Consider the following 22,883-nt stretch of genomic DNA (forward strand, 5'->3'; position numbering starts at 1 on the left):
TTCCTAAAGCACTATAACAGTCTTACCATGGAATCACAGACGGTTCCTTTGGGCATTACAGTCTATTTTGCCATGTCCATAAGCTGGACTTAGTGGTAGTTGGTTGCTATACACCACAGATCACAACATATTCAGGTTGCTGCTAGTTCCAAGAGGCCAGTCACTTACTCCCGGTCAATTTGAACCTTAGATCTCTCACCAAAGACAATGTCCCTGTTCTTTTTGCCAGAAGCTGGGACTGGGCAATAGGGGATGGATCATTTGATGATTACCTGTTCTGTTCATTCCCTCTGAAGCACTATTGATCACTGTCGGAAGACAGGATCCTGGGCTAAATGGACCATTAGTTTGACCCAGTATGGCTGTTCTTATGTAATACTTAGAGCCAATCCTGTAATAAATTAACTAAAGATTTTTTCATTAGGAAAAAGAAATGAATGAGTTATTACAAGGTAATTACAAGCAAACATATATATATATATATATATATACATACACACAAATGAGTTACAGTTTATGGTTTTAGAAGGTGACAGAGTTGTAGCAATCTGTCAACTCTAAATGTTTTTTAGGGTTAACCTAGGTTGACCCTGGGGATCCCTGCTTCTGTTTCATAAATGCAGCCCTGTGAGAGTCCAAACAGCAAAAGAGAGATGAACATTTTTGTTGTCAGCTCTTTTTATTTCCTTTTCCCAGAATTCAAACTGATGAGTTGAGCCCTTTTGCATGTAGCCTCTTTTTTAGGGAGAAGGGGCAATTAACAAAGTCCTAGTATTGTGATGGCCCACAATGGCCCATTTAGTTATGATAGATCTTCTTGATGGTTAGGAGACAAGCCTCCCAGATTGGGTTCACAATTTCAGAGGCAACATTTTTTACAGTCATAAAGCAAAAACCCAAATATTACTTGATAGCATGTGATGAAGATGTTATAAATGTGATTAATGTATGCGGCAACTTACAAGCATTTCATAAACACTAAACACATTGTTATAAATCCAATGCTTAACCATACTAACACACAGGTGAAACAGACTGGTTTCCAGAAATGGATTTGTCAGTGCTTAGCTGAGGCCTAAAGCCCTGGCAAGAGCTGGCATCTGGTCAGCTAGCGTCACACTCACTACTTTCAATCTCATTTCAAACAATTCAAGTGTGACCTTGCAAAAACAATGAAAGTTGTAGTCTATTAGTCATTGGCTCATAAGTTTGCATATCCACTGGCGTACTGTCAGTTGCAATATAAATTTTACTGACTACTCAAATAAAAATGCTGTCTCAGTCCCAGAATTTGAAATGAAGTGTTACACAGGTTTTCCAGCATTCAGAGCTGCAGAATCAGTTTCTGTACTACTTTGCGAAAGGCTTCAAATGTAAAATAATCATATATGTTTGTCAGATAAAAGCTGAAGTGAACTTTCTCCAATCTAGCTTCTGTAAGGTCATCATTTGCTATCTAGTGAATGTCACTTTGGATTTCAGTCTTGTGATCACCAGACAAACCATCCTTTTCTGAACAAAGATTTCAAAATTGATGTCTGGGTTCACTGTATATGTTGGGGTCATGGTGAGATGCAACCTAGCCAACGCTTCCATAAAATCATCCAGAGAATCTATGAGAAACAGCAATACCGCAATATCTCTGCAAATTATTTCATAGTCATGGAGGGTCAAAGAAGTCAATTTGCCCAGGCGAGTACCATATTACATTTCATCATCTCTGGTCTCCAGCTCTCCTCTAAGAAGGAATCAAGCCTGTCCCCATAATCTGCTAGATCAACAATGTCATTTTCCTCCTCCCCGATCCTGGAGCTTCCTCAGTACCTGGTTCATCCCGACCAGGCTCCTCTCACCCAGATGGCTCCCTGCTAAGCTTATTCACCATTAACATGCCACTCCTCTGACAGGAATAGCCACATTCGGGGGTGAGTGGGACATTCAGTCCTTGCTAGGTTTTCCATTTGGATTGCCACAACAGGTGACAATTGCTTTGCAGACACTGTTCAGTAGGAAGTGGACTGAGTCCACCTATTCATTTTGTGCAATCCTCAGACAGATAATTATGTTATTTATGTATTCACATTTCAAAAATATGCTGATCACTCTCTAAGAGAATGCACAATTTCTAAAAACAACAATTAAAGTACAGCTTTCTTCTGAAAAGTGACTTTTTGATAATGTGCCATCGCGGTCCATGTTCATTGTCTCTTAGTAATTTCTGTATCAGATGTGCTGAGTTTATATTTTTTTAAAAGTTGTTTCGTTTTTTAACTGATAACACTGACAGTTAAATTGGGGTCCTTCTTTCCCATGTTTTAGCAAGGTAGTAATGGTTGTGCAGGTCAAATAAGATGATCATGTTGAGATTCTAAACATCTTTTTAGATGTCCTGCTCTGTGACAGATTTATTTACTTTTACCCTTAGTGTAATGTGTATGAATTATATTTTCATCTTTGCTGTATTTCTAGGATTATTTCAACAACTACTGAAGGCTCCCAACTATTTTCACAATCAGTTAGCATTGCAACATCCTTCCCAAGTTGCTGCAAAATTCAATATAGCACTGCTGCATATATCAAAAGGGATTTGCTGCATTATTTAGGTTTCATGTGCCTTGTAGCACAAGGGGCCTTGAATTTATTTCTCTGTGTTGATATGATTAAAAGACACATAACCGCCATTAGAAAATGTCATCTGTGCTGGTTATGGATCAAATAGACATTGGTGTTTTAGCCTTTAAGGATCATTTGTACATATGTTGAGTAACATACCTTTCAGGCTCATTTGAAGGCTTTAATTAAAACAGCACATTGGTCGAAGGTCACCTTTCTTAAGAGTTTATGATATTATTGAAGTTTTAGGTAGTATTGAAGGCTTTTATTTAAGTGTGATGATGAGATTCCTAGGCTTGAAAGTAATTTCTGTGAACTGACTTGTAAAAAATTCAGTAAAACAAACTGATGAAAATCTCAGCTGGTGTAGTACCCATAAGTTAATTAGCATTGGGCCTGTCCAGTAGATGGATTGGAGACATGAAGAAACATTCAGTCAGCAGGGGACATTTTTCCATCTAGGGCAGTGTTTCTTAACCTGGGGGTTTAGAGGGGTCGCAAGTGCAGATCTGGTATTGGGGGTGGCAAGAAAGGCAATTGCCTGGAGCCACAGGGGCACCATGAAACTAAGTTACATGCCTCAGCCCCGTGGGGGTGGGACTCAGGCTTCAGGGGTACAGTAGTTTGGAAAGGTTAAGAACCACTGATCTAGGGGCTTGTCTACATGGGAAAGTTTCACCAGCTATGCAGGTATAGTTAAACCACTATAGTTATGTTATACTGGTATAACTGTGTTTGGACACACATATCCTGCAGTAAAAATGCCTTTTGTCAGCTTAACTTAAACAGTTTCCATAGCGACATAAACTAACCTGGAAGCTTAACCTGGAATCAGAGTGACCACCTGAGGAGTTATATCGGTGTAACTATAGGAGTTTAAATTCAAACCTTACCTTATGTCAGCGAAACTTCCCATGTAGACAAGTCTTAACTCAGTGTTGAACCAGTTAGAGGAGGCATCTGATAATACAAAATCAAAGTCCTGGCCACCTGTCAGGTCATTAAAGATTCTTTGGTACATTTTGTAAGCATAGAAGTATTAGCCCCAACATCCTTGCCAAATTATAATTTGCATAATTACATTCTGCCTATCTGAATTCACACTTCATTTCAATTATAAAAGAGATTTTGTATTGGACGCTGCTGTTAAACAGCTGCTGCATTTCACTGTTGGGTGAAGTGGTTCTATGTATAGTTTGCCTATCAGTTTTGTTTTGTTTTTTTAACTACACTGCTTTGGGGATCCTTCTGGATGAAAGGTGGCATATAAATGCAAATTACTCTGTCTTGTAACGCACAGTTACCTTTGCATTTTCCTCTGGTGTGTGTCTGTATATAAAGTAATCCTGAAACAGGGTGAAATTAGGGATGTTCACATAAATGACATGGTGTTTGGGAAAGTAAACAAACGTGACTGCTATGTACCACAGAAAGATCATAACTCGATGACTGTCACGTTAAAAAGCATCTGCTTCAAAGAAAATTTTCATACTAGTTTCATTTTCGGCCTTGGGGTTAGCACAAACAACAAACTCTCAAAGGTAAAAGACTAAATCATCTTCATATCTTCTCAGCATCTTTCTTTCTAGTTTTATTAACACTGACAATAGGTCCACCCCATGCTTGCTCATTGTTTGAGCCCATTTCTGCAAGTTGTTTTTAAGGAGGACTGAAATGTGAACCCATTTTAGTCACTCAGTAAAGACAAATGAAATTTGTACCAAATTGCAGAAGAAGAAAAATCTATCTGTGTGCAAATTAAATTTAGAACTCTTCTTTTTACATCATGAAAGTCTGGGAGAACAGCAAAATCCATAAATGCATAGACAGTGACACAAAACAAGAAAAGGAAGAGGTCTCTAATTTCTAGACAATGCATACAATAGAATTATGTTCATTAGGACATCCTATAGTAGCTGTCTCCATTAAAAAGATGATTTTTTTTAAACAGCCAGAAAAGACACTTAAATTGAAACAAAATACCAAATAACCAATACAAAATAACAGCAATAAAAATGTTTTTTACTACATTTCATCTTTCTTTATTTGGTAATGGCTAGTACATCACACCCTGGTTACACATTACTTATCCTTTTGGCACTGGCCAAATGTCACTAACAGGATGTTTTGCAAATACTGGCCCAATTAAACTGCAGTTATTCAACTCATTGCCATTATGCTAATCTGGTTACCTGCAGGCCATCCATAGGAACACAAGCATTGCCATACTGGCTCAGACACATGCTCCATCTAATACAGTATTCTGTCTCTGGCAGTCACTGGTACCAGATGCTTCAGAAGAAGGTCTAAGAATCCCACTGTGGGCACATGTTCCATTTAAGGGGCTATCTTTAAGATTATACTGCAATGTATATGTCTATAGCAACGTCAATCTGACTGTCTCAAAGTGTTTTACAATATTGTTTAAGCCTTTTATTGCTCCTGTAAGGAAAGTTGTGGAATCCATATCACTGGAGGTTTTTAAGAACAGGATGGACAAACACTTGTCAGGGATGGTCTAGATTTATTTGGCCCTGCCTCAAAATAGGGGCTGGAATTGATGACCTCTTGAGGTCTCGTCTGGCACTACATTTCTATGATTCTAAGAGGAATATTTTCACTCACAAATAAGTTGCAGCCATCTTGAGGATGTAGCACAGCAGATGTTTAACAGCACCTGGCATCACTTGAGGGCATATCCACTCAAAACTGAAAGGGGAATGTGGGGCGGCAGAATGTAAAATTTCTATGAGTCTAAGAGTGCTGGTTACTGAATCACCAGCATCACTTTCTGCAGCAACCAGATCTCCCTTGAAGGTTTCTTACCCACATGTTGATCCAGCTCAACCATGCATAATTTATGAAATCTGATGGAATCACAGCATGTGTGTAGCTCCTCTGTAACAGTACTGTTTCTCTTTAATGCGACCACTGGACAATATTGTGTGTACTGCTAGTGAAAGTCAAGCAGGGCTATGACAATTGATTTGAAGATTCCTAATTGTGGCAAACTTGGAAAATTCAAAGAAAGGCAAATTGAAGTCTGTGCAAATATGTTCTAGTAGTAGTGGATAAAGAAAAGAGACATACGCCTGCCTATTTCCAGCAATGCTGCTTTAAATAATTATAGAATTAGAGGAAATACCGGCCAAAATATCTTGCTAATCCAACGAGTGTTTTGCCTGAATGAGCACTTCAGGACTGAGCCCAGTGTAGTGTGGAACAATAGAAAGGGATGCTGAGCTACCAGATAATGTATCAGTGATGTCCAAGCCCTTTAGTGCAAGAAAATGCTTTACATCCATTTGTTCTAATGATGAAAAGTGGATGAATGGAATTGTGCCCTTTGTTGCTCTCGTAAAAAATGATGTACTGCCAATATTTTAAACATAGGGTTTCTACAAATGTCCCCCTCTTCACGACCATCCTAAATCCTGTGACACCAGGCTGCTATGTTTGCAGCAAGAATGGGTGAGGGATTATTCAGAACTATCTATTTAATTTTCTATTTAAATAAAATTGTTTTTGTAGCCATAACCAAGGAAGGAAGATGGCTGTTTGGCCTCAAAAGTAAAGAAAGAGGTAGGAAATTCTAGAGAGAATGACCCCCACTTGGGAATTGGGGGAAAAAAGAAAGAAAGAAAAAACAAACAAACAAACAAAAACAAAAAAACAAAAACCACAGACAGTGATAATTCTGAAGGCAAATGTTCTCCAGATGTGTTTGTGTGTGTGTCCTAAGAATGTGATTTTTGCAGGAGAGATTTAGGAGGTGCTAGAGACGGATAAATTTAATCAGAGACAGAAATTTCTCTTATCCTCCCTTCAATTATTTAGTGAAATTTTAACAAGGTGTTCCCAAGTGTCCCCTCTCTAGCACTACCCAGGTACAAGATGTACCATCCATGTCCTTGATCCATCCCATTTCTGTGAACCTACCTCTCATATGGCCTGGACTGCTTTCAAAAATAGCTAGTGTATACTTTAATTCCTGCTGTCCTAATTTTTATTCACTTAATTTCTCAGTTCACTTTCCCTTCTTTTATCTTTCTGTGGTCCTTAACTTTTCCTTAAGTGTCTGAGTATTATTTTCCCCTCCCATAGGTTTATGACTGTCCCAGATCAGCTAGGAGACTCCTGCCGCTAGCTAAGCCATGGGCTCTCAACTTGAGGGCGGCACACAGGTGTTTGGGGAGCGGTGGTGATGGGGGGCGTGACCACCCTTACGGCTGGATTAAAGGGGGTCCCGAATCTGTGGTGGTGGTGAGGATAACTTAGACGTTTTTCTGTTGCAACATGAAATTACAGGATGGACGTTGATTTGGCTAACAGCCCTCCCAGTCGCTGGTGCAGGGAGCAATGTATATTACACATATTGCGGGCGGAGAGGAGATACAGTGACAGGTATTCTCAGTCCCTGCCCCTGCATTTTAGCAGCTGGAAGCTGTGATCGGGAGGGGAGAAGGCGAGACACCAGGCAAGAAGGGGAGGAGGGCGATAGTGAAATAACAGCGGGGAGGAGCCAGGCTCGCTCGCGGCCTAAATTACACATAAACTCGAATAGATTTCCTCGTCTCCCCAACTTTGCAGAGTCTGTTCGGGGGCACCGATGTCTCGTCCCCCAGAAGGCTCCCCATGGCACTCAGGGGCGGCAGAGGGCAGCAGGCAGCTGCCTGGCCATTGCACAGGGCAGGGGGCGGACAGGCAAGGTGGGAATTTCCGACCTCGCAGGTGAAACGTGGCGCTTGAACCTTCCGCCTCGCCTGCCCTTGTCCCGTCCCTCCCGGGCCGGCGGTGGCGGGAGAGGCGGGGGCTGTCCCGGCGCAGGCGCCTTCCCCCAGGAAGGGCGCGCGCCTGCCCTGCTGGAGCGGGGAGCAGGTGGGACTCCGGCAGCCCCTCGGGGGAGCAGCCGAGCGTCTCCCGGTTCCGCGGGGGCAGCAGGCGGAGTGGCGGCGCAGACTCGGCGGGCAGCCGGGCAGGAGCCAGGCAGGAGCCGGCGAGCGGGGCCGTTGCCCAGGCGGCCGCGACCTTTCCTCCAGGAGCAGCCACCGCCGCCACTACAGGTTGCATCGCGCTCCGCCTCAGCAGCTCCCCCTGGCAGCTCCGCGGCCTCCGTTGCAGGAGGGGCTGCATCGCCCCCGCCCCCCTTCTCTCTGCCGGGCGGCGCTGCAGAGGGCGGAGCCGGGGAGGGCTGGCCCCGGTGCCTGGCTCCGGCGGGCGGCGCTGCTGGGTTGCTCTGGGAGGCTCCCCGGGGCTGGGCGCGGAGCTGCGGGCTCAGGGGTGTGAGCAGCCAGGCAGGGCGCCCCCAGGATGCTGCGGTTCCTCCGCAGGACCTTTGGCCGGCGATCGATGCAGCGCTACGGGCGAGGAGCCGGCCGAGGAGGCGCCTTTGGGGTGGGAGACGAGCGGGACGGGGGGCTGAGAGGAGCCGCCGCCTCGGAGGGCTTCTGCCCTTCCCCACACCCCGCAGGAGCCGGGCACAGCGCCGGAGCCGCCGTGCACATCCCGGCGGCCGGGGACAGCAAAGCGGCGTTGCAGTGCCGCGTCCTCCTGCTGGACGGCACCGAAGTCAACGTGGAGCTGCCGGTGAGTAGCGCGCTGCTGCCTCCCCCCCCCCGCAGTGCATCCCCTCCATGCACCCCTCGTGAGTCCCTCACACTTGCACACCCCTCCTCCCTCTCCCATCTCGTGCAGCCTGTGGGGCGCCCCCGGGCCACGCCCCCCTGCCCCTGTTCCAGGCACCTGTCCTCCAGGTGACCAGACCGGCTGCCCCTGTTCGTCCCCCTCTTCCGTCCCCGGGGGCTCCCGGGCGCACGCCCCCTTCCAGCCGCATCTGCTCCACCCCCGGCAGCTCGTACGGAGTCACGCACCTGCGGCTCTCCCCCCCCCCCCCCCCCGTGAGCTGCACCTGCTCCCCCTTCCCCCCCGGGCCCGGCCCGATCCCTGGGCTCGGACGCTGTTGGGGAGCGTGCCCGGGGGGGGGCGGCACAGGCTGGGGGGGGGGGGGGAGAGCGAGCCCCCCGTAACCGAGTTGCTGGATTACAATGGCTTCGTGCTCGGCTTCGTGTTGTTGGCTTCCCGAAAGTGCTGCTGCGGGGGGGGGTGTGCGCGGGGGAGAGCCCGCTGCAAGGAGCGGGGGGGTTGCTGCCTTTCCTGCTGCCCTAGCCCCGTCTCCGCAGCCCGCACCTGTAGCTCTGCGGCCAGAGCAAAGAGCCAGGCTTGGGGCTGGGCTCCCCCGCCGGCTGGTTCAGGCCCCTTCGCCCTGGCAGGGAGGCGGCGTGGGGGAGCTGCAGTCAGTCCTTTTTATGAAGCGCTGGTGGGGGGTGGGGAGAGAAGCGAGCCACCCCCCCGCGCTTTGCGTTTCCTGGCAGGCGATAAGCCTGCCTGTCTAAAGTGCAGGAACGGCTCCGTGGTAGGCCTGATACTGTCACCCACCCAGGTGCACGCTGGCGGGTCCCCCTGAAGTCGCAGGGTTACTGCCGGGTGTCAGGCCGTGCCAACGCCGCCCTGTACCTTGTACTCAAGTTGTCTGAGGCTTGCACGCTACTGTTGTAGGCCCCCGGTCCTGCAAACAAACTGCTCACAGGTGCACCTGCTTGACTTTATACAAGCGCCTGCTGGACTGGGGGGGGCCTGAAACAGCCCAGTGGATTTAAGTTTTATTTATTTAGTGGGAGCATTTACAACTTTTAAAAAGACTGAGGGGTTTCCTTGCCTGGCTGATGGCAGGAAAGCTGTATTGTAAGGGAAAATATAACATTGTTGTTTTATTAGCCTGCCATGTTAACCTTTAGCCCATAAAATTCCTCCCTTTGTACAAGTTAGATTCCCTTAAACATACACCTTGTCAGACTCTGGTTTCAGTGATGCATAAACTTTTCTGTTGTGCTGCCCAGCTGTCTAAAATAGACAACTGTGGGTGTCTGCTAAGGTTGACTTCAGTAATGTTGTTCTGAGGTAAACATTAAGATTTTGGAAAAACACTTAAATTGAAAATCTTATTGCCTACGCGCTTGTGCAACTCCTGCTGATTTTTCACTTTCTATAACTAGAGCCCTGCAAATCTGCGGATATCTACTTTATATCCACAGACCATGTTTGCAGACGTGAATGGGATGTGGATACAAATTTTGTATCCCTGTAGGGCTCTATTTATAATCACCACCTCTTTGGTCTCCACTTAGTCCTTCCTCAATTTTTTTCTTTCAGTCTGTACAAAATATTGTGACCAAAGCCGTCTTTCTTGTCTGCCTGATCATATCTGTCCCCTGTTCTCCTTTTCTTCTGTGTACAACCTAAGCTGCTGCTACTTTCAAATTATTCCATAACTTGGTATATCTGTCTTCCCCTCACTTCATGTATATACCCCCCTTCCACTCTCTTTGATCTGCTCAATCTTTTCTTCTGACTGCTCCCATTGCTTTCTTCTGGACTTTGCGCAACCTTCAGCTAAACAAAGTTAAAAAATAAAATAAAATAAAACTTTTCACATTTCATTTTGAGGATTGCTTACTGACACATGCTTTCCCTTTGCTCTTCAATCTTTAAGATGTGTACCTTGAAAGCATTCTTTCTAAATAGAATAATGCACTATCTGGCTTCTTAAATCCCTAACTCCTCAGGGCTCCATATTGAATCTCAGAGATGCTGTTAAAGTTAGATATGTTGTGAAGAAGTGAGTGACAGTTTATCATATCTCTTGCTGTGGGGTGATTGCCCACGGGAAGAGTGTAAAATAGTGTCATTAGTTCCTGTTGACCAGATATCATATGTGCACATCTGAAATCTAGAATGTCTTATATGAATTGATGTGGGAGAAGGGAAGGAGGGACCTGCATCAGGGCAGCCTTTTTCTGTTCTTGCAGTATGTTACTCAGCATCAAGAGCATATTTAGCATTTCTTGTGTTGTCATACTGATACAAGAGGCTATTACTTGTTTGGTCTTTGCCTTGCGACTTGTCTATTGGTGGGTGGAAGGCTATTTGCTCACTGCTATCAAAATAATCTCTTCCTCTCAGAGGCTTCCTTCAGAAATCTCATGACTTAATAAAAGAAAAGCAGCAGCAGGTTATGCCATACCTTTTATAAGGATGGAGAATAGAAAAGCAAAATGTGTAAGTGTTGCTCTGGTAGCCTGATCCATAAGTGAAAATGAACACTTCTAACATTTGGCTTTCAAAGCTGCCGAGAACCCATAGCTTCTATTGATTTTAGTCAAAGCTGTGAGCGCTCTGAACTTCTGAAGATTGGGACCTACATTTTTAATTTGATGCATCTTCATCATAAGGCTTTTTGTGAGATGGCTACTTCCGTGCTATAAAGCTCAGGCTGTCAGCTCAGGGTAGTCCATCATAAACATTCCTTCGTTTTGGCTGCCAAGAATATAATTATAGAGAAGGTGTGTGGTGTGCTATGAAATGTTATGTTTAATGATCAAATAAATGGAAAAGACAAATATGATACTTTAAATCAATTAAATGTTTGAAGTGAGTAGCTTTTGCTTTATTTCTGTGCTTTCCTTTTTGGTACATCCATTTTAATGACTTTACAGCTACTATGGCAACATTTAGAATAGGGATAACAAAAATTCCTTAGTACTTTTAGTCATTAGTCTTCATGGTACCATTTCCCCTTCTTGGCTGAATAATGTGATCATAGCTGTTTTAGTGTAACTGGCCTCTATTGTTTACATCAAATGAAAATGTAAAATATTTTGATGTTTTAAGAAACTCATCATTGTCCTCACTCTGGTTTATTATTTGTCAAGCAGCTGACTTGATGCAAGTCGTAAATAGTGTTGAGAGGGATGGGGCTCGCTATAACAGTTTTCATCCCTTGATCCTTTACAGTGTTTCCTGATCAGAGCTTTTGTAAAAATAAACTCCTTCATTTGAGAAAAATGTGTAATGAAACTTGCTAATATGCAATAGAACTCTTCCATTCAAGTTTGTCTCTAGAAGCTGTGTGCTGAAGAATTCTGAATTGTTGTTGTTAGGACCACAGTATTACTATATTACTTATATTAAATAATGCCTTTATTTAAATTAAAAAGTGGAGAATTAATAATGAATAAATAATAAATATTCCCCATTTAAAATGTATTCACAAAAATTACAGTTGCTCTTGATCTAGATGTTGCTTTTGACAACCTGATAAAAGTGAAATGCAAGAAATATTAATGGAACAATAGGCTTGCATAGTTATCGATTCAGATCGGGTGCTAAAGTCAGTCATGCCTACTGTAACTTGGTCCTCTTGAGTGTATGCATTACAATAGTCTTTAATTACATTATTGTATTTTTCTACAACCTCGGTTACATCTATAGTACTTTGTATTACTCAGTACTGCTATTTACAACACAGTATATGAAAGCCATCATTTGTAAAAGTGCACAGTAAAGTATACTTTTAATATATTACAGATGCAGTGTAGTAAAACAGTGAGTTTATAGTGAGTTGTTTGGCTTGTGTTTAATATCAACTTTTTCAATAACTACGTAATGGTTAATTAGTCTTTTTTATTTATTTGTATAAGTCTCTCTGTTTGCTAGGTGCTTTACAGCTTGATATGGTGAAAGGGGTTATGCCATAAAGAATTGACAGTTGAACTAGAGGACTTACCAAGTGATGTGGGAGGGAAGGGGAATAATTTAAGTAATATGCTTGAAGGATGAAGGTAAGTGCCTTTGGTTCTGTGATGGAGAGTGTCTCTATTTGGAGGGAGGTGGAGAATGGAGAGCTGAATATGCACTTTGTAAACAATATGTTAAAATTGCTGTGCTCTGAAAAGTAACTATGTAAAATGGTACTGAGTTTCCATGTTTGTTTTGTGTCTGCTTCTATGTAACACTTGCTCAGTTGACAGAAAAATATTGTTTTATTAGCAAGCCTGCAAACTCAGCCTTTAAGTTATCAGTAACACCGGTGCAGTTCTACTGAAGACACAGTGCCCTTATGAATGGTGAGAAGGAAGTTTGAAGGCTAGCAGTTAGAAAACTCATTATTTTACTTGTAAATCGAGCACATTTGATATGGAAATAATTTCTTTGAGACAAACATGGAACCATCTCATGCCATTTCTGTAGTCGCTCCTCAGACCAGATTACTGAATATGTCTTTAGAGTCCAACCTCTGGCCTTGATGCTCTTAAGTGCGGCCATTGATGGGATCTTTGTTAAGAAGAAAATGTTGGATTCTGAATTGAAAATATTTCCCCAATAGCTCCCTCCTGCCCGCAGTGCAGCAGTAGGAGTTGGGACAATAGAAAAAGGAGGCAGAAAGAGGTTCCACAAAAGTAGTAAATTGACTTTAGAGGGTTGGGTGCTCAACTGTAATTAAATTTGATTAGGGAAAGGTGAGAATTTATTTTGATCAGGGGAATAGGAATAGAAAGGAGGGATTTGAGGGAGTGATGGCCATAGAGGGGCATAAGGGGAGGGAGGGAAAAATTTGAGGGCTAAGGGATGGATGGGGTGCTAAAAGTAGGACTTGAAAAAGGATGCCACTTTTTCCTTCCCTCTCTAAGCCCAGCTGCTGTTCTGAAAAAAACAGCTTTGAATCTAAAGTTTTTGCTGCTGCTTTTTAGACTTCCAGTTTAATTGAAGAACTTAAAAAGTTTTGCGTTGTGAACGAAGAGGGCAAATTTTGGAGAATTGTTTTAGAGAGAGAAATAGTAGTGTCTGTGTGGGTGAAGAATTGGGATGTGGGTTAGGAGTGGTGAAAGAGAGGCTTCTTAAAATAACACCATAATTGCAAGCCTGGGGAAGTTAGGGAATAGAGGATGCTAGAAGTGGTTGAAGTTGGTTTTCAAAGAAATATGGAGAGTTTAATTTTAACCATTTTTTGTTTGAGTTGGCAACAGGCAATCCCAGAAAGAAATAAGAGTCTGAGAAAAGTGAGGGGAAAAAATGGGGATGGAAAAAGAAACATGAGATTCATTAATACGGAGATGGTGATAGAAGGCAATAGAACGTATGAGGTCACTCCAGGTAGGCTATAGAGAAAGAAGACAAAGGAGGTGGTCCTGAGATACAGTGTCAGGGAAGAAGAGGATGCTCTAAAGCAGTCGTTCCCAACCTTTTTGGCTCAAGGGCCACAGCTATCATTTTGGTGGCCCTTTAGGGTTTTAAGTCTCCACAGCAGCCCCCCATCCACCCTGCAGCCAGAGGCAAGGAGTTCAGTGAGGACCTCCTCACTGATCTCCCATCCCCCTGGCTGCAGCAGGGAAACGCATGCGTCCTGCAGCCCCGTGTACTCCATCTGGGTCCCAGGCAGTGACTCCCTTCTGCAGCCTGTTTGCTCCTGTAATTTTATTTTCTGAAGCTCTCTCCCTCCATGTTCTCCCCCTACCTGGTGCTAACAGACTCTATTTCCCTTTCTCACTTTACAATAAGCCATGACACTTTGACCTACTCCTGTTAATAGTAGTTTCTTTCTTGAGTGACTGTTTCTAGCCCACCTTCTCCAGTGACTCAACTGATTATTTTCCTCCATATGTATTTCCTTATCCAATTACACCCTACTGGTAGTGGTCTGCCCCTCTAAGGGGCATTTAGGTTTATCATCGGTTAGGGGATGGGATGAGGTCTGCTGTCTGGGAGATGGTCAGGAGCACTATAGGGTGGCCAGTTCTACTGTCTCCACTTTAGACTTATCAATACAGTCCAAGGCAGCCATCAGAACCACAGGCATCTGACAAAGTGGGTTGCAGCCCATGAAAGCTTATGCCTGCAGGAATTTGTTAGTCTTTAAGGTGCTACAGGACTCTCATTGTTTTTTTGTAGGAAATATAACATCTGTCTACTTCTTCCGCAGGTCCTTCCCCAAGGCAAAGAATCCCTTCATTTCTACACAAAGCTCTTAAGTGGATTTGCATGGATGTGGGATGGGAGGCAGGAAATCTAAACCCCAGCAGATCCACAGTGGGCTCCAGTGCTGTAATGTAGGCCTCTAGTTCTCCACTTTGCTGGAACATGGAGACTGGGCATTTTAGTCAGACAGCTGATTCCACAGACAATAGCTGGTCCCAAGTATTAACATGGATTGAGCACGTGTTAATGAAACATCAGATCTATGTGACCCAAACAATCAAATAATTTCTGGGCTTTGTCACTTCCATTTTAAAACACAAACTCTTCACTGATTGATTACTTCATTGGAGATTTCTAAGAGAACCATGCCCTGGTTGTCAAGAAAGCTAATGGCATATTGGGCTGCATTAGGAGGGGCATTGCCAGCAGGTCACGGGAAGTGATTATTCCCCTCTATTCGGCATTGGTGAGGCCGCATTTAGAATACTGTGTCCAGTTTTGGGCCCCCCACTACAAAAAGGATGTGGACAAGTTGGAGAGAGTGCAGCGGAGGGCAACCAAAATGATTAGGGGCTGGAGCACAGGACTTATGAGGAGAGGCTGAGGGAACTGGGCTTGTTTAGTCTGCAAAAGAGAAGAGTGAGGGGGATTTGATAGCGGCCTTTAACTACCTGAAAGGGGGTTCCAGAGAGGATGGGGCTAGGCTGTTCTCGGTGGTGGCAGATGACCGAACAAGGAGCAACGGTCTCAAGTTGCAGGGCGGGAGGTCTAAGTTGGACATTAGGAAAAAGTTTTTTACTAGGAGGGTGGTGAAGCACTGGAATGGGTTACCTAGGGAGGTGGTGGAATCTCCATCCTTAGAGGTTTTTAAGGTGAGGCTTGACAAAGCCCTGGTTGGGATGATATAGCTGAGGTTAGTCCTGCTTTGAGCAGGGGGTTGGACTAGATGACCTCCTGAGGTCCCTTCCAACTCTAATATTCTATGATTCTATGAATCACCCATTTTAGACACATGGAAAAAATGCACACAATCCAACTTGTAGATCCCATGCTGAGGTAAAAAGTAAACATAAGTGCATGCCGTTACTAGCATGCTTCACTAGAATTATGAAGCCGGCAGTTTGACTAATTATGTATACTGAAATTGCATTGCCTTGTTTGTGTTAGTGTTTGTTACTGCCTTAAGAAACAGAGTTTTCTGCAAAACATTTGTTTTCCCATGGAAATCTTGCAAAGTTCCTTCCTTATCTTGTATTAAAAATGAAAAAGAAAGGGGGTGGCGGGGGGGGGTGGGAATAATGAGGTGTTTAAAGTGGCCTTCATCGATTGTGTGTTTGACTTGTTTTGTTCTATGTATTATCACAAATAACATCAGTTTAAATGTGCCCTGGACCATTAGTGTTATTGTGAAGAGGTTATTTCTGTATAATTTTTTTGTTAGTGCCATAGCATCATCATAGCAAATCCCATGCAGCCTCTTTGCAAATCAAGCACCACCTGGGTTGATCCCTAGCTAGGTCCTTAAGATGGTCTGCCTGGACGTTCAGCCTGTGTCCACTGTTGATGATCTTATCATGCCAGCGAAGCTTTTAGCAAATTCCTTAGTAAACTTGCTTAATAATTTGTCTTCCATTCTAATAATATGTCCATACCAAGAAAAGTGCCATATACATCTACTCAACCTATAAACAAGTAAATATTATATGCATATTAATATAGGAATAATATATGACTAATAAACTTGCTCCCTCATTCTTTTGGAGCCACAGATATCCAGAGAGAAAAATAATTACTTATTTTATGATATGGTTTAAGGAGTAAAATACACTGAAAACATTACTGATTAAAAGTATTGTTGGAATACACTAATAAAATTATTTCCATACACGTGATTGTATATATAAAACAAATATAAATGTAGAAATACTAGTGGGGAAAATATATCTTATTTATATACAGCTGTTCATGGTGTTCTACCAAAAAAAACCCACACAGTGTTAAGGTTCCTGCATCGAAGAGCTTGCAGTCAGATAAATATTGTTAACAGGCCAAGAACTCAAACTCAAAAAGACATAAGGACATAGATTAGGGGATCATTACATACAATTAAATTATATTTCTTGGAAGACTGAAAAATACAATAATATTAGACTAGAACATCTTTTAAAAGGTAACTTACCGGGACAAACTGGATTTCAGATATGGCTGTCTGAAAAGAAAATGTTTTTTCACAGTGTCTCTTTGTACTCAGATATAATTAGCCACATACATGTTCCCAAATTGCTTATTTGTATTAAAGGTGGACTCAGGAGGAATTAGCAATGTAGCAGGCTTGGTCAGAAAATACTGATTTCTTTTGCTGCTTATTGATGTTCATGAGCAAACTGAGTGAGAAAGCCACTTTTCATTTGCAGCTTCAAGTCTGATGTGAAGCCTATTGTTCTGATTTCACTAAGTGCAGGCTGGCAGTTTGTCCAGCAGTTAGACTAGAACTTTTTGGTTGTCTCAGGCTACAGGACATTTCTTATTTTGAGATTGTCCATCAATATTTTTTATTAACAATCATTAGTTTGTAAATATTGTAATTTTATTTTGGACCTTTTACTGTGATGTCAAATAAGAAAAAAATCTTATTTCTCAAAGTTTGTCTGCCTATGTTTTTGTAAGTAAACCTTTTTCACATTTGCCTTTGTAAGTAGGGACTAATTTAGCAACACCAAACTTAACAGATCTTCTTTCTTTACAAGAGCCCCACCACCCCCTCTTCCCGGCTCCCCCTCTCCCCCGCCAAAATTTTTTTTTTCTGTCTTTTATTAGTAATTACTTGGAACCATAATATGATATAACAAGAAAATGAGACCTTGCAATTTCCAGATGAAAGATTCTTTCTTATAAGTGGAATTGAAACTACAAGTACTTTAGGCAATAGTAATACTGCAGCAAAGATCTCTCTTCAATATAATGCATATCCTTAGTATGTAGATTTTGCATTCATCCTACTTACTGTGTAAAAATTCTTCCTGAATAAAGAACCTTGCTTGTAGACTTAGACTGAATGATGATTCTATTAATCTTTTAAATTCTGTAAATAACAAATAGTGATGTTTTCTCTTAATCATGGGTTTATAACCCCAGGACAGACAGCACTCCACCCATAATGCCCAGTGGGCAATATCCAAACACCTGTTCATGTGTGTTTTTTTAATGCTTATACTATGTTTGCATGAATGCGGGAAGTCCTGTATTTCTGGGGAGGAGCTGTTGGTGTAATAGAGGAGGGATTTAATTTCAGTTTTGTCTCCGTGTGAGAAGATAGATTTGCTTCTCCCTTCTACTTCTGCGCCTGCCCCACCCCCGCCACATTAAAAATATAGCCGTTTTTTGAGAAATACAATTTTTGGAAGTCATTTCTTGCTATTGGATCTAACTACCACTCTAATGGTGGTGGTGATTTGGCTTAATAGCTGAAAGTCAAATTCCCAACTGAAAATATTGTATTTTTTCTTACTTTTTCTACTATCCCACATCTCCATTTTTTGGCCTTTGTCTTTGTCCTACACTTACTGTTGCCACCTCCTTCTTGTAGGGAGGAAGGGTCTGCTGTTCCCTCAGACTCCACTCCACCTAGTACTTTGCCGAGTCTAGCCCTCAGCTTCATTCATCGCTGCAAGGTGGCTTTACATATGCATGAGCTTTACATTTGTGCAGTGAATTCTGAGCTCAGCTCCTAGTAGCTTTGGTGTTCCGTTCTTAACTGTCGTTGATTTGCTGTGTGACTGGGCAAGTCCATTATTCTGTGGTTTTTTTCTTTGTCCTTTATAAAAGAACTCTTAAGACTTTAGAGGTGTTGGGAATTAATGTCTCTAAAGTGATTTTGAGAGCCTTATATGAAAGATGATGTATACGTTCTCAAAGTATTGCTTTTGTTTGTTGTTGTGTCTGTCTAAACTTAATATGCCTTATGTCAAATACCTGAATAGTGAAGGTAAAGAGGATAATTCGGCCTCTTATGAGTGACAAAACCAATGTTTCCACATATGCATTCTTCCTGAGAATGACTGGTTATTTTAGACTAGAGATAAAAAAGGACAAACGGTCATCTGACTCCTACTCTTGTACAACTGATGAAGAGAAATGGATTGATGCACTGGTTACGATGACCCATAATTTGAACGTTACTACTCATGTTCGTGAAAGGTAACAGAATATGGGGAGAAGCAGTGTAAGCTGTCTCACAGCACCTCTCTAAAGTGACACAGTCCTGATCTGTGAGAAAGTAGAAACCACTCTTTTGTGGAGGGAGTGGGACACTTTAGTGTCCCTGACCTCTTTGAGACTTTCATTTGGTCAATATATTAATTTTGGAGGCTGTTCTTTTATGTAGATCCCAGTCCACTTGGAGCTGGACTGAGATCAGCAACTCATTTCATATTAAGCCACTCAACAGCCATCGATGTTTGTGCTTGTTTGTCACTACCGACCTGTTCCGCTTTCAGTTTAGCGACTTAAGCCTTGTCTACACCAGACAGCTGGTGTGTTGTACTTACATGCCTCTGTTCCTCTCCCATAATATTGCAGTGCTTCAGTCTTGATTGTATTCAGTCTCACAATGCCTCTACAAAGTAGGGAATAATATCCTGTTTAAAAACTCTAGAAGCTGCTGGTATCTTGCATACACTAGGGCTCCTGCCAGTTTATTTGAACTGATATTAGCACTGGTGGGGCATTATTTTCCATTAAACTCCCTACTAAAGACACAGCCTTAGTGACGAGACTCCATATCCCAGTGTCAGTCCCCGATACACTGATATATCTTGAGAGACCAATAGGTAAGAAAATTACTGCTCAGCATAATATACATTTTTAACATCTTACGTTTTGAAGCATTCCTGAACTTAGATATGAGAAACATATCCTCAAGTTATTTATCTCCACCTACATCTTCCTTGCATTTTTCTTAGAATCCCTGGATCTGTCTACTTTACTAGAAGGTAGTATTTTGATGTACTTTAAATGGTCTTTGTGATGTGTAGAGCTTTATAAATCTGAGACTATTGTGAAGCTTATATTCTTTACTTATTTATTTCTTGGTTTTAAAAATATTTATTTAGAAAGGTAGAACAGGGAAAAAATATTACTGTGTTGGCGCAAGTGTTGTCTAAGTATTTTGCTACATAAAATAGGCTGAAGTTAATGGGAAAAATGTAAAACTTGAGTGCTTTGAAACTGAAATAATGCTGTTTGTCTGCTGTAATTGTAAAAAATTTGTCAGCAGATGTTCTGATTATCTCATGATCTGTGTGTTTTGATTGGGGTATATTTTCATGCAGGGCACAAAGCCCATTTTGAAGTTTACTTGCTTTGAGTGTGAGTAGAAAGAATACTTAATAAATCATTCAATTATTTGAACAATAATCATTTGCTGATCCTTGTTTCTTTAAGCATATGGCTGTGGCAAGGAAGGGGAACTTGGTTTGTTTTCCTTTAGGTAGGTAAAAATGTTCTGACACTCTTTATAGAAGAAGGAGAAATGTGTTTGATATTGTGACAGTTAGTACAAAAACCACAAAATCAATTAACAGCACATCCAAATGTGTGACATGGCCTGAGAACTGAAAGAATAAATAGGAAGACATAATCTTTCACAAAGGAGAAAACATACATGAGAAACTCACCTTATTAAGCAGATATTATCTATATACTGTACTGTACTGACTGTACCTTACTATTTTTTCTGCAAGTGCAGAATTTTTTTCTCTTCAATGTGGTTGTTAGTTTGGGTCCTTGGAGAAAACAACATTCTGAAGCACACTACAATGTGCATGTCATGAAGAATGCATGTGTAGCTTATGCGTGGTGAAAGTGGACAGACTGAAGTGCAGAGGCCTCTTGAAGGGTAATCAATCTGCCTCTTTCTCTTTGGAAAATATCCATAGGCTGCATTGAGTTCCTACAGCTCCCTCTGCCCATCCCTTACACCGCTACACAAACCCCATACTTCCTATGAACTAGTGAATGTACATTTTAAGCCTTTTTTTTTTTTTTGGTCAAACACTTGAGCATTGAGTAATGTAGGCAATGTCTAGTGGTGTGTGCAGAAGACTAAAACAGGAATTGGTTAATTTAATTCCCCACTGTGACGCCTTCTGTGAGCCAGGCCAAGAAACAAGCTTTCTGCCTCACTTCCCAGTCTGTAAAATGAGATAATAGCTTCCCTGCCTCATAGGGGGTTTCAAGGATTAATGAGTTAACATTTTGTACAATGTTAAGATGAAACACACTATTTGGTGCTGCTTATTATGATACAGTGAAGAAGCATTACTTGAAGTCTTGCACAATACCACGCTTTGGAAAATGGCATTTTTATTCCCGTATGAAAGGTACAGAATTGTTTAGGAGAGCAAAATTTCAGGTATTTGAATTCTGAGAGATTGATGCTATGTCTACATTTAAAATGCTATAGTGGGACAGCTACAGCAGCACTTCAGTGTAGACGCTAACTGCAGCGACGAGAGGGGTTCTCCCCTTGTATTTAATATGCCTCCCTGAGAGGTGGTAGCTAGGTCAATAGAAGAATCCTTTCTTTGACCTAGTGCTGTCTACAATGTGGATTCGGCATGCCTGTATCTCTCAGGACTGTGGATTTTTCACACCCCTGTGAGACACAGCTATGCTGATATAAATTTTCAGGGTAGACCAGCCCTCAGTTTCCCCAGTGCTGCATGAACCTGTTCAGTAGCTTCAGTAAAGCGATTAGCTAAGGCTTGGTGTACACTAGGAATTTACATCAGTATAGCTACATCTCTCAGGACTGAAAAATCCACCTCTGAGAGATGTAGCTATAGCAACCTAACTCCCGGTGTAGACTGTGCTTGATTGACAGAAAACTTCTTCTGTCGACCTAGCTACCACCTCATGAGGAGGTGGATTACCTATGCCGACGGGAGAGCCCCTCCCATCGGTACAAGCAGCATGAATCCTGAAGTACTACAACAGCACAGCTGCAGTAGCGCAGCTGTGCCCCTGTAGTGTTTCAAATGTAGACAAGTCCAAAGGGAGTATATGTGGCAACGAAGCTATGGTACTTGTGGCTGTCCTTCCAAGAGCGGAAGATAGCACATAGCTAATGCTGTTTTAGCTGTTGAATAATTCCGTATCAGTCATATTATATTTACCAGAGAGAATGAGCTAACTTACGTCTAGCCTATACAAGGAAATAGTCACTATTTTTTTCCTGACATGCAGATTCAGAGGGCACCATGAGTCAGTCTGCACAAGCAGAGAAAGCTTTAGTGGATTTTTGTCTAACTACTGGAAAGAGAAGAATGAAGGCTGATTCTGTTTCCCATTTGAGGAAATGAGCATTCCAAAGAGTGAGGAAAAGCCAAATGGGTTTATTCTTTCTTTAGCAAGGATTCTCAGACTCTCATGATAGTAACAGTGGAAGATTTTTTTTCCAGTTGGGCAAGTACTCCTCACTTTAAAGGGAAAAAAATTAAATACAAGAAGAAAGGGAGGGGTCAAATTCTTTCCCTTCCCCCATCCCTCCCTTTTTTTCTTTCTTTTATACAGGTATAGCTGCTGTTCCCCATAGAATATTTCAGCAGATTTGGAATACCCTTGCAAAATCAGGAGACTGAATAGGGAGCTCATAGGGGTTAGTGAACTAGACTGAGCTTGTCTGTACCCAGAGTACAGCAGCAGAGGTTTCAGTAGCCAAATACTCAGTAATGCAAGGAGAGGAGATTTTATCTCAAAAGTCCAAGTGAACAGGAAACGTTAAACACCAGCTGTTCTTCTATAGTTGCTTTCTTCCATTTGACCAGGCCCAATGTATCATAATGTAGTGCCATTAAGAAATTGCTTCTTGTTAAATATGCTATTCTTGAAGTGACTTTTCTATGAAAAGCAACAGTAAACAATCTTGGGGTTCCATATTGCTAAGTATCAATTTTATATTTAACTTGTCCTGTTAGTTAGAAAACTCTTTTTACTTGTGAACAGCCCTGTAAATTCACTGTGGGATCTGAAAGTTAAGCTGGGCATTACTAGTAAAGCTAGTGAAGTTCTCATTTACACCTCTGGAAATCCACTATATTCAAAGTATGCTTTCAGCAGCACCTGTGCGATTCCATAGCCTTCAGTTAGAATTGTACAGGTCTAGATGATTAGAATTTAATTAATGGTTCTGTTGATACACAAGGAATAGAATCCAGCTGTCACTCTTAGCTGTGTTGGCTTTGCAGGACTAGCAAGTGTAAAGAGCAGTAAAACTTCAGTCACTGAGCTCAGCAGATATGTTTCTGAATATACATGCAGAACAGATTTGTTGAGTAAGTGAATGCCATATTTTATGCAGTCTTCTGATTAGAACTGCATTGTAAATCTGTTTGAACTGATGTCTTTTTATCAGAAGCCTCTGATTCCTTGAGATTTATAGTAAAAGCCTTGGCCTCCAG

The 22,883-nt window shown here is 42.1% G+C and overlaps 1 protein-coding gene and 1 pseudogene across 2 annotated transcripts in view; one reads left to right on the forward strand and one right to left on the reverse strand.

Annotated features, from left to right (window-relative positions):
* Window positions 1–1,149: 1,149 nt before the first annotated feature.
* On the reverse strand, window positions 1,150–1,699 carry LOC137167712 (ras-related GTP-binding protein D pseudogene; annotated as a pseudogene).
* Window positions 1,700–6,980: 5,281 nt separating this feature from the next.
* EPB41L4B (erythrocyte membrane protein band 4.1 like 4B) overlaps window positions 6,981–22,883 on the forward strand; it is a 248,903-nt gene continuing 233,000 nt past the window's right edge. For both annotated transcript variants that reach the window (XM_067569955.1, XM_067569954.1), the window contains exon 1: window positions 6,981–8,199. In XM_067569955.1, the coding sequence (XP_067426056.1) occupies window positions 7,924–8,199 (276 nt within the window). In that variant the 5' untranslated portion in view covers window positions 6,981–7,923. The remainder of the gene's footprint in view (window positions 8,200–22,883) is intronic.

This window comes from Emydura macquarii, unplaced genomic scaffold (genome assembly GCF_026122565.2).
Source record: "Emydura macquarii macquarii isolate MOO-44397 ecotype Brisbane River unplaced genomic scaffold, CSIRO-AGI_Emac_v2 contig_2975, whole genome shotgun sequence".
NCBI classification, from domain to species: domain Eukaryota; kingdom Metazoa; phylum Chordata; order Testudines; family Chelidae; genus Emydura; species Emydura macquarii.